The following is a 12,761-nucleotide window of genomic DNA, read 5'->3' as shown; positions in this document are numbered from 1 at the left end:
ACATTATTCCGTGGGCATTTCATTCACACCCATTCAAGAAAGTCATTGTTGATTCCACTAATATTTTCTCTAAGCAATAAAATAAAGTAAGTTTGAATAGTTCCAAGACATATGTCCTTCAAACACTAAAGGTTTGAGTAAATCCAGATGCTATGATAATATCTGAAATTGCTTGGAAACTATTTCAATAATAGACAAGCTAATTCAGTTTAAAAGGCTAAACTGATAGCTCCATGTAAACACGGCCTAGGGGGAGGGGGTGTTTAGGTCTCAATTGTTCAAAGGAACATACTTTACCAAGTATGTTTGAACAATTGGTCAAAGGAACATACTTTATAAAGACAAGATAGGTAGGGTGGGTATTGACACTCTAATAATTTCTCTGAGCATACCAGCTAAGCATTGATTCTCCTCTACTTCAAATAATGAGCTCTTGTTATGTTCATAAAAGATACATCACAGGAAATCATAAAAAACCATGTTGAGATAAATAGGTTACATAATTACAGGCTTATCCTAACTCTGGTTAACACCAAGCCATTCTACAGACCGTAGGATTCCTGAGCTTTGTCAATTCACTGTCTTCATTGTTCCCTAACTGCCTTTCTTCCAGAAAGTCCTCTATGTTCTATTGAACGTATCTTTTTCCCTGATATTCAGCCTATGCCTTTGTATATTTACCTCCACAGCTTCATTTTTCCATTGGAATCTCCTCATGGAGAGGAATTGCACACACACGACCTTCTCTTTTCCTTAAACATATATCGCAACTGGGTGCTTTTTCCATCATCCTTTTTCCCAGACAACTAGCACTGCCTTAGCCAAATCTCATCCCCCCACCAGCTTCTCTAACATCCTGTTCCATTATTGTACACGTAGAACAAAGGGGAAGTTTAAGGACAACAGGGTGAGTGTGCTGCAACCAAGTTTTCATTTTACTTTTCTAGGGTACCACATAATCTTGACACCATTTTAAAGATAAAAGTCAGTGGGGCCCAGTCTGGAGTATAAAGCTTAATGACTAAGAACTCTGAAATAATCTGTTCTCTGTGGAAATTTCCAGAAATTTGTTAGATGTTGCCACATTTTCAAAATTTCCTTTGTTTCTTTGCGGGTGTGTTTTATAGAATTTAAGACACTGAAAAGCTTAAATATTGCTGTAAAGAAAATAATCAGTTAAAATAGTACATTAATAGCTAAACCATAAACTAGTGATATGACTGATACATTGTTCCAGTTCTGTTTTGTTTTTTTTGAATATACTTTTGGTTCTTACACACTCAATTCCCACCTTTTTTCTTATTTCAGGCAACTAGTTCCAGAAGATATTTTCAACCTGAGTGGTTTTTTCTATGACTTTTATTTTATGATTCAATTATTAATGGAATGGTCATAAGAACCTTTGATTGTACATATCAATACAACCATACACTGTGATTTAATAGCATCCTCAAATTAACAATAAAACATTTATAATACAAAATTAATTGGTCTATTCTTCGGGGGTTATGATATTTAGATATTATATTATAGGTAAAACTATAGTGTATTTTAAAGAGAAATATGGTGTGTGTGTGTGTGTGTGTGTGTGTGTGTGTGTGTGTGTGTGTGTATAGCATTATAATGAGGACAGAGGCCTTAGATTACTAGACCTCAGCTAACTGGAACAAAGGAAGATCCCAGTCCAAATTTAAATGTAAATGGGAATTCCATTTTGCCAAATTCCAAGCCGCTGAGGGTTGCCTCGTATCAAAGCCTCCGAAATTATTAATGAGAATTGTCTCAAACTAACTTTCTCTTCCTCTATTTTGTAACTGAAGAAATCTTGTTTATTTGCACTTACTATTCATTATAGTTCACCCACTCTGGGAGGAGAACAGTGCTACCGCTGAATGGCCAGGGCACCTACCTCCCACAGCAGCTGAGAATATATTTATATATATTATCAAGAGTATATTATGAAGAATGTACTCCCCAGCTCAGCATCCGTTAAGGAGACTGAGACCAAGAATGAATGGGGCCACACCATAATTGTAGGAATGGAGAGGGACAGACCAGCACCACTGGACCTACTGGTTTTACATTTAATCAGTATCATGCGGTATAATTCACCCACTGAAAATATACATACCACAGACCTGTTTCAGAAAGTAATTATTTCTACCAAAAAACCCTCATAATTAAAAATAATGAAGCGTGGGGTTTTTTTTCCCCTTTCCATCTCCCTTTCTCCCTCGATTGAGGAATATATGTTAAATTCATTGATTTCATATGCATATTCTCCATGCTGATTTCAATTAAGTTGCTTCTTTTTCTGGCCCATGTATGTTTTATGTTTCCATGTTTCTGTGACTAACAAATTAGTCCCATTCTGTATAGCTTCAAGGTGAAACTCTGTGAAGCCTCCTCATCTTTCTGCCTCCTGTCCCTAGCTTGTCAGTTGGATTTTCTTCTAGGGCTTTCCCCACCTGCCTAGAAAGGAACCCTCAGATTTCAGATAATCATCCTAATCCTCCAGGTAGGGATCATCCTTGATATCTGCAAATACACCTGTGAGTTCTGGGATGTTTAGACTGGCATAGAGCACCACATGGCTAGAAACTAGACCAGCAGAAATTACTCAAACATTGTTAAACATGAAAGCCTTAACCACAAGAACTGGGCTCAAGGACTCTTTATACGTAAATATTTGGGAACTTTCCAGATGGGCTCTATCCGTGCTGAATAAAGCATAGGCAATACTCCTTATACTAATAAGGACAATAGTTCCCTAACATAGTAGTTATTCAGGTAAGTCTTTTCTTCAAGTCCCAAAGCACGCATCAGCTGTATTACTTCTTTCCCAAGGCAGAATGAACACATGTTGAAACAGCGTTTCTTCCTCTCCATCTTGGGATCTTTTCATTCGGGCTTTTCATTAGGAAGAGATGTGCTGGGGCTACTACTTAGCCAAATGCCATTTGAGTGGTAAAAGGAATATGGAGATGTTAGATGTCTATGTTCTTCTGACATGTAAATTCCTAACTTTCAGCAAGACAATGGGGCTCGGTGGAAATAGTGGATTCAGTTCTTAGTTTCCTTTCCTTTACATAATTTAAAAAAAAAAAAAAAAACTCCTTTACAATCATACCTTTAACCAGCTAATCTAGATTTCATCTTTTGCTGAAATTCTTCTCCAGCCAACGCCGGACTTCTTGAAGGTTGTAGCAGAAAGGGCCCTTTCCTCCCAGATAAGCAATTTTCTGTCTCTGCACAATACACACACGTTCAAAGGCTACCCCGTAAGCTACATTGGCATTATTGTCCATGCGGTCAGCCACAACTCGGCACTGGGGCGGCAAGGAGAAATGCTCCAGAAGCTGGTGGGCTGCTGCACATCGGTCTTCCTGGTTCCGGTGCTTCTTCACTTCAAAAGACAAAGAAGAATCACCAGGCACTGCCCAACCATCTGAGGGATGAGCCTCATCAATGTAGACCAACAGGAAGTCAGCCACTGATGAGAACTCCTCCACCAGTTTGCTGAAGGCCGGCAGCTGGCTAGTAAAAGGAGGTCAAGTGGCTGAGCCAAAGTTGACCACCAGTGGGCGCTCAGGGCTGGCAAAGTCAAGAAGGTGGCACTCGGCTCCATCAACCATCTTCACCTGGGCACCATTTCTACTGTTGTCACTTCCTTCAGCATTGGAGACGTGTACCACACTGGAATTGGGGGCATCTTCACCCAATTTCACCTGGTGGTGAAAAAAAGAAAAGAGGGGGAGAATACCATGTGAAATGCATTGTCACTCCATTTCACTCTATACAAGAACAACTGGCTCTAATCAAATGTGGCATTTCCTTCACAGGATGTAATAAACCTATATTGATTTAAGTAAAGAGACATCATGGCAGGTATTGTAGAAAAAAGACCCTAAAAAGAGTAGAAGTTTTTCATTCTGTATAGTTACTGAGATTAGTTGTTTTCATCATCAAAGGCATCTTGGTTAATTCTCTTCATCATTACGTTGACGCCGATATTCTTTCCTACCCTTACTTTGCCATCAATGGTTAGCACACATCATATAACAAATGATTAATTGACTTCATTTTAAATGTTAAAAATAAATGGTCTACTTTAAGAGAAATTATCAGAGTTGTGAAATTTAGCTACCTCCTTCTGAATTCCCACTTTTGAATTCGAAAACACTTGGGAAAGACCTTTATATTCCTGCATGATGCTAATTTATTTAATTTCAACCAATGGACAACAATACCAATGAGGTGTATTTCTGGCCAGAGGTAGAAAACCTGGGCTCTGCTATTTACTGAAATGGGCTACTCCCATTTTACCTCTTTGGTGTCTCATGTTTTCCATCTGTAAAATGGTGATAATGCTACCTGCCTTCCTTGGACAGTTATTGGGTTATAACATAGAAAATAAACTCTTGTACACTACAAATCATTGTGCGCTTATAGGTTCCATCCTCAAATGCCAACTAAACATGTGAAACAGCATACCGCCTTTCTGGGAAACTCTACATTAAAAAAAAAAAAAAAAAAAGATTACCCTTAAAAGTGACTTGAGCCCTTCTCAACATGATGTCTTTCCTAGAGGTTTCTCAAGCTGCTGCTTACTACTTTCAGGTTCCTACAACTAGAACCTCACCATTTCCATAAAACAAATGAAATAACAAAAACCTGCAATTATTCCACAATTCTTTTAGTTCTTCATTTTTCACATGTTTTTGGTTTGGTTTGGTTTTCTTGTTTTTATCTAGGAAAACACAAACCATTTATCCATCTATCATGTATTCTATTAACAAGCTCCTCTGAACTATAAAATATTCAGACAGGTATAAAAGAAGATATGCAAGAAAATTACTCTCCGTGCCCCTTTGCCAGTAGTTTAGACAGTTGAACACAGACTGAAGGAAAGTTTTCGGGCCTTTGGATCTGTAAATTGATAATAAAAAGCTGGCAACATAAAAGAACCAATTACTTCAGTTTGAATTAACACAATCGGATCTTCCCCTAGAATGGTTTAATCAAAGCCAATAACATTAGGGACAACTTACGACAGCCCAATTGATTTTTATACACTATACTTAATATCACAAAACACTTCCAACTGGATCGACTTATTCCCTTCGTATAAATACAGCCACACATAACACTGCTAGTAATTGAAGTCACTTAGAAGGAAATTGTTAAAGACTCAACAATCCAAACTGATGTAAAATACTCAAGGGCTTTTATTCAGAAGCTTCTATCTAATGTGAATGCATAACTCATTTTAACTGTAGAGAAAGAAATAAAGAAGTTCTTCCTTTCCGTTCTGAAAAATCCTAGCGATGCAGATTTAAAACAATACGATTATTTTTTTCTAAAAAATCTTAGAATAACAACCTTCTAGGGGTGCCTGGGTGGCTCAGTGGGTTAAAGCCTCTCCCTTCAGCTCAGGTCATGATCCCAGGGTCCTTGGGATCGAGCCCCGCATCAGGCTCCCTGCTCACCAGGGAGTCTGCTTCCTCCTCTCTCTCTGTCTGCCTCTCTGCCTACTTGTGATCTCTGTCTGTCAAATAAATAAATAAAATTTGTAAAAAAAAAAAAAAAAAATAACAACCTTCTTTCTTAGGAAAGGAAGCTGTTCATATGATTTAAATAAGTACTTTTGTTTTCAGTTACTATCAGGGAGAAAGTTGCTTTATTTATATTAATTTTCTTGGTTAATTTGCAAGTTACACTAGATGGAGAAATCTAACAAGCCACTTTGAGCTGGGTTGTTTTATACGAGGTAAAATAATACCTCACTCTTCTCTGAGGTATTAAAGTATACTGACAATTTAAAGATACATATTTTAAAGGTATTATAAACCTTTTAATCTATGGGTACTTCTTGTACTTCTTTGTAGGTCTAAGCAGTGGGTAGCATTACCATTACCTTTTCGTTAGGTTTTTCCCACTTAAAATACAGGTAACAATTCTAGGAGGGCTGCTTTCAGTGGTATTGTGCTGTGTTCCTCAATATACTGTGATATAAAGATCTAATGCATCCAGACCAGTCTAAACCCATGAGCTGTTGTAGTGACTTCTTGTCGAGTGAGCAACCCACACACAGGAGAAAAATCATCTCTGGAGTGTAGACTTGTAGGTTCTTGGTAGGTGAAAACAACCATCTGCTTGTTGGAGTCATTTTAAAGACCTCTGATGCCCCGAACTCTCACCCAAGCAGAACTGCTAATCTTTGCATTATTCTTGATCATCCAAACTAAACAATCTAATCTGATGCTTTAGTCACAGGTGACTCTCATTACCTGTAGTTAATTTTCTTGGAAAGTTAAAACAGCTCCTCATTCTTCTTGGTGACACATCGTTCAGCCACATAATTCTTTTCAAAATACAGACTAATCTGCCTCAGAAAATTTCAAACAACTATAATATATTCACTCTAAAATTAAAAATTAGAAAAGGTACCAAATGCATAATGCCTGGTGTGTGTGTGTGTGTGTGTGTGTGTGTGTGTGTGTGTGTTAGTGCTGGGGGCAGGGTTAACATTTTGTTAAGCTGAAAAATTTGTTGAATGATATTACTGAATGAATGGTAGCTGTTATTTATCCTAAGAGTAGGGGTCAATAAATAATTTTACACTTAATAATAATCTTGACCTGCAAAGAACATAACTGTGTTTGGGTGATGGATATGTTCACTGAGTCAGATAATTTGGAAATGTGAATCCTGGAGCCCTATTGTAGAGTTCTGCCATAATCAACACCAAATACTATCAATCTGTTCTTGATTATCTCGGCTGATGTGTGTATGAAGTGAAAGTAGCCAAGCCTCTTTATTTTGCTAAGCAGCCGTGGGACCCTACTGAAGATTGGAAGGTCATAAGCAGACATCCTGTTCATGAGGGTGACTAGGTTAGAGAAAATGTGATATTAATGATAATAACAAATCTATGAGGGGGGGAAAAAAACCCACACCCATTATCTGTGAGTCCCAAAGTGAGTACACCAGTAGTCTGCTTTTGTAAATCTCATCTACTAATTGTAAAGTTTGTTCATTTTGTTAAAACCTGTCATGTTAAAACATGACAATTTAGGAATGATAAAGAAAAAATAAATTTTAGAAATTTAAAAAAATGAAAGTTCCCTTTAACCTAAAAAAAAAAATAAACCTTTTAAAAGGACATTAGTGTCCTTCCTCAACTGCCATGTGAGACCAATGTCATTTCTCATCTTTCCATTTGATCTCTGTGGCAATTAAATTCTTATTATGACCAGAGTTTCAAATGAAGAGTTTCTTGGTTTGTTCAGTTATATGCCCTGCTGAGATGGAATGGGAGAATCACCATTGTCTCCAATGATGGAAGATTCTTTGCTTTCCCCAGGAGCAAAGCATTCCTTGACAAAGAGCCAGAATGATGAAGAAAATAAAGTTCATCCCGTAATAACATTTAGGCTGCAGGAAAGAAGCTCAACAAAAACAAGTTATCCCCTGGTACTCCCAAACTTTGTTTTAATTTCCCACAGTGGCACAGAAAGTCTCCTGGCCACAAGTTACCTATCATCTTAATTTCTCCTTCTTAGAGGGTTTGTGTTTGGTTTTTGTCCTTAATGAGACATATTTGCCAAAGAGGCATTCAAAAGGCATTTTTTACTCTTGCGGAAGAGTAATTAGGTCGGTACCTCTTTCCCTGCCAGCATTAGCTGCTCTAAAGAGAACCCTGCCCAGTATTTAATGCCCAAACACAAGAAACATCATTTCCACTAATTGGTCTTGAAGTTCCGATGTTCCCAAAGGGTCCCTTTATTTTGCAAGGATCAGAAAGGACATACGTAAAATGTAATATCGTCATCACTGACTTTATCTCTCTCATCTGCGCTAGTACAGTTGTTCTTTCTTATGTTTGTGTAATCAACATCAACACAACACCAACAAGGGAGGTAAATAAAGGGTTGCATTTTTACAACACGGGGCATCTCTAGGCAGAGCACAAATGCTGTAATAGTCATATTTATAAACATGAACAAGAGTGTAAATATATGGTATATAAAATTTGACTCCCTTGATAACAGTATTCCTTTTACTGACAGTGTTCAGTGCATGGAGAAAAGGATAATACTGCTTTAGCATGTGGACTGTGAAACGCAGGGCAAGGGAAAAAAAGAACCATTCATGAAGCAGAAGCTGGAAATAGAGCATATACTACTAACCTTGTTCCCCCACCTTCACCCCCCGGCCCAAGAAAGGCTTCTAGAGAAAATATAACCTCATCTCATGATAGGAAGTAAGGCAAATGATAAAAATGGTGGGGGGGGGGTGGCAGAACAATATTTACACATCCTTCTTGCTACCCAAAGCCCTGGAATGGCTTTATCAACCATCACGAAATTTCGGAATTCTTTGACATAATGACCAGACTACATCAGTGTCCTTATAAACGTGGCCAAACAATTATTAAGCAGCAATTTACCCATTTACATTCAAATTGGCCAAATGAACCAGATTTGAAGAATGAGTGAGCTACTTACTCTGAGTTTGATTCCCTTTTGGTCATTCTCTTTTTGATCTGTACCTTGATAACAGAGCTCTGAGCTCTATCACTTCCTACTGTTTTATCCAAGTGATGGACAAGCTCTAGCTGTGGCCTCCTTTCTGTTCTTTTGGAACTGTTTCTCTCCTAAAAGGGATATTTTCCACTGTAGAAACTAGTGTCAAAAGGTCTGAGGGGAATGAAGAGGAGGAGGATGTTAGAGACCCTTCAAAACCAAAATTATATGTTCAAATGAATATGTTTTCTGTGCTACTGCAATATTAACCACTCAGAAGCTAAACTGCTTGTCAGCATCTATACTGTGTGTTTACTTTTACACTTCATTTAGGTAGAAGCCAGGCTCCCAGGCACGGTAGTTTGCTTTTGGTTGCATTTTTGAGTCTTGGAGCACCAGTACAAGGATACACTGTTAAGATGCAATGATACAGATCAGGAAAACTTAAAGAACACACTTCGGGTGTTCACCTCTGTCACGAGTTTCTGCAAGTTTCTGTAGACTTTCTTTTTCATCAACACCGTGCACAGAACTCCCTCTAACTGAGCGCAAGCTACCGTTAAAGGTTTCCCTCCGAAGTTAATTTTAAAGCCCATTCAATATTTTCATGTAGAGGGTTGTTTTATTTTGTTCTGTTGATTTCCCTGTGACTTCCTGTCGGAGCCAAATACAGGGCTAGCACTTTGACTGCACTTTCTCTAAATATCTTCCCAAATATCTGACCTTCAACAAAGGGAATTAGAAAGGACATGCCTGACGTATCACAGGTGTGCCAACCCCTCAGCCAGGAAAACTCTGCTTCTGCAGGTGGCAACCTCCAAATAACGCAAGTCAGGATTGTGAAATACTGTGGTGCCATCTCACACAGAGCCTCCTCCAGCGTGGCCGTAGACTGGCGGCACCCAGAGACAGTGTCACAGAGGTCAACAGCAGTCAGGGAGGTGATTCAACCTGTTTCAGAGATTCGGCGTGACCCTTAAATGCCACCAGAGCCACCACCACCTTGTCATACTGGGGAGACTGAAGAAGACCTAAAAATCAAGGCAAGCTGTGTCCACAACGTTTCTATTCTATTCACCCAATCCAGTCTTGTCTCTGGATATATGGGTTCTTGAGTTGCTTCTTCTCATGGTATCTAGTATATAAATCATAAAAAGCATACATAATAACAACAGTTGTGAACTTGATCACTAATCAATAGAAACAATAAAGGAGAATATATAAACCATCTGCAGAAAGAAAGAAAGATCACTTTTCCTTGTCAATTTCTTGGACTATGCATCACAAAATATTGCAACACATGGAACACTATATATAAGCAAAAAAAAAAAAAAAGAAGTTTATGGATGAGGCATTTGTTTTTCCTTTTTTCCAATAAGCTGCCTAAGAGAAGAAACACTCTCAATATTTGTGGGTAACAGCACAGCCCCCATATTTTATATGAGATATTTATATAAGCATATATGCATATAAGTAAAATTCTTCCAAGTGGTGACTTTCATTTTATAGGCAAAAAGTCTATTATCTTTCAAAGAAGTAAGAGTTTAATATGCTGAGTTCAAGCCACTGGCATGGCCATGTTATCTTCCTAACAACTACAAAATCCAGATATAGATGAGGGAACTTGCTAATATTGTGCCTGGCATACATGTGCATTCTCCACCCTCTTTCAAAGTCTTTACTCCCAAATCAAAACATAAGAATTTCACATTCAGTGATACATTTGTGAGAATGAAATGATCATCTCAGTATCTCCCTCCCTTGACTCCCCTTTGCCCAACATACATAACAGAAAGGAGATTAATGTTTCCTATTATTATAAAGGAACTTTCACATACTAACCAAGAGCTCGTACTACTCTCTGGCTTTTAGGACAACACATGCGGGCCTTCTGCAGGTAACTTTTGATAACAAAGATATGCAATATAGTAAAATGTCCCTAATTCATGAATATTTCCCTCTTGAGCACTTGTTTCATTTTCAGTGGAACAGGCTTACTCCGGATTCCTTGTGGCTAGAAGTTACTTCTATTCCTTTCCTCGTGCATGGATTTATTTTTCTAGAGTTTATTGATGGAGGACACATTCCTGTCCCCCTCTCTGATTCTGAGTTTTCACTCTGTTCCTGAGGTGCCACTTGTGTATAATGTACCACTTCATTGGCTTCCGTATGCCTCTCAAACTCCCTTTCCTGGCATCTCAGACAAGGTCTCCCAATACACTTAGGGAAAACCAAGATTGTCTACTTTGACGACAACTTTTGCCAAGTGAGTCCATTCTTCTTAATTAAGCCCAGAGATCTTTAGGAGTCACATGGGTAGGGGCAGGGGGACAACCAACAAAGGACCAGTTCCCCTTTGCCCCTTGAGATCTGAGTTGGGGATGTCCTACCAACATCTCCAAGCAGCCAAAAGTCTGGGCTGTCAGTAATTATTAGAAACAAAGCTCATCAACTCAGGTCTTGGGAAGCCGCCCTGAGACATGAGTTCTGCAGCTAAGTGAGGCCACTGCTCTAGAGCTCAAAACACGTGTTCTAACAGTTCTGAGACAGTAACGAACCATAGACTTATCTGCTCTTTCTAGGACAACTTGTTTTACTTTTGAGAAAGCAAATGTGCTCTCCCTTACAAAGTCTGGATTTCTGACGGCTAGTTCTCAGCTTTTTTTTTTTTTTTGCCAATTGGTATCTAGTAACCCAGGACCGGGGACTCGGTGCCTGATAACCACTTCAAAAGGGTTCAAGTCAAATAAGTTATGGCGATGAAAAGTGTAGCATAGGGAATATAGTCAATCTGGTAATAACTTTGTATAGTGACAGATGGTAACCACACATACCGTGGTGAATATTTCTTAATGCAGATAATCGTCAAATCACCATGTTGTACACCTGTTCATTGTATGTCAACTACCCTTCAATTACAAAAATGTCCATGTAGAGGAGGACGCTGCCCACAGGGCTGCTTTCATTAACTCTTACCTCTACCAGAAATGAGGGGGCTATTATGCCAAATCCCACTGGCCGTCAGCATTTTGTTACATCTTGCCAACTCTGAGGGTTCTGAGTAGCATTTTCTTTTTTTCCCTCGCCTTTCAGTGCCCACTGCTGAACCGTCTTTCCTGATACACCCACGTCTCTCATCAAGAGAAACATCAAAATCCCAGCTTGTGACAAGAGCAGGTAAAATGCAGCAGTCTCCCCTCCCCTGACATTTTCTGACATTTCCCCCAAATTGTTTAACCGGCACAAACACCTTCCACTTCAAAAGTGCCCCAAGACATGAATGACCCTTGTTAGAAAGCCTCCTTATTAAGTCACGCCGAGTCATTACAGCTTCCTACCTGTCACGCCCAAATCTGACCTGTGTGACAGGTGTGGAAGGCGCAGGAAGGAGCTCCCTCGAGCATAACCACCAGGCCCCCAGAGGCAGAGCCAGGATCCCAGCCCAGGGCTCCCCACGGCCTGCGGCCCCTCCCCGGCCAGCCCCTGCCCCTGCCGACCACGGGAGAAGCCCCCGTCGGGGCGGCTCACCTGCTTGTAGGCATCGAGGAGGAAGCTCTTCCAGATGCAGCGCATTCCCTCTGAGGTCAGCATGCGCCTCCACTCCCCGCGAGTGGACTTGGAGCGGCTCAGCAGCAGCACCACGTGCTTGAGGAGAATGACCGAGTCATAGAGTGCCAGGAAGAGGCAGTTGGAGAAAAAAACTGGCAGAATTTGCAGCGTGATCAGCAAGTCTACGCTGAGGATGCCCATCTTCTCTGCCTCCCAGTCGGTTCCCTTGTGCGCTCTGGTTCCCCTTCACCCTCTTATTTAAAAGGGGGGTGGTGATAGAGGGGGTGGGGGAGATAAAGGGGAAGGCCGGGGGTGGGGGGAGAAGGAGAAAAACTAAATTAAAAGGAAGCCCAAGTTGTCTCCTCTTTCAAAGAAGCAGAAATGGCAAAACCAAGTCCAGTCTCTCCAGCCCAGCAGTTGGAGTGTGCCCATCAATTCATTCAATTCGGAGCTGCTGCTTTTTTTTTTTTTTTTTTTTTCAGGATTTAAGATGTTAAAAAAAAAAAAAAAGAAAAAGAAAAAGAAAAAAACCACACACACAAACTGGCGCACCCGTCCCTAATCCAGTTACCCCTCTCAGAGTCGGTTAGAGACAGGCAGTTCTACTTTCATTTCCAAGCACCTATGAGACTGTGGCAGAGATTGCAAAATTTTCTTTAGCTTTTCATTGTCTCTATGTTCAGA

At 39.8% G+C, this 12,761-nt stretch overlaps 1 protein-coding gene across 1 annotated transcript; it reads right to left on the bottom strand.

The window, feature by feature from the left end:
- Positions 1-1,810: 1,810 nt before the first annotated feature.
- On the bottom strand, positions 1,811-12,330 carry DIO2 (iodothyronine deiodinase 2). The gene is made up of 2 exons (XM_080808075.1): positions 12,057-12,330; positions 1,811-3,728 (listed from the first exon to the last, which is right to left on the bottom strand). The coding sequence occupies exons 1-2, from the start codon at positions 12,276-12,278 to the stop codon at positions 3,153-3,155; spliced, it is 798 nt and encodes a 265-aa protein (XP_080664201.1). The 5' UTR covers positions 12,279-12,330; the 3' UTR covers positions 1,811-3,152.
- Between the last annotated feature and the right edge of the window lie 431 nt (positions 12,331-12,761).

The sequence above is a fragment of the Martes martes genome (assembly GCF_963455335.1).
Source record: "Martes martes genome assembly, chromosome: 7".
Lineage (NCBI taxonomy): Eukaryota > Metazoa > Chordata > Mammalia > Carnivora > Mustelidae > Martes > Martes martes.
The sequence above is the reverse complement of the archived record's forward strand: the minus strand, read 5'-3'. Positions and strand labels throughout refer to the sequence as shown.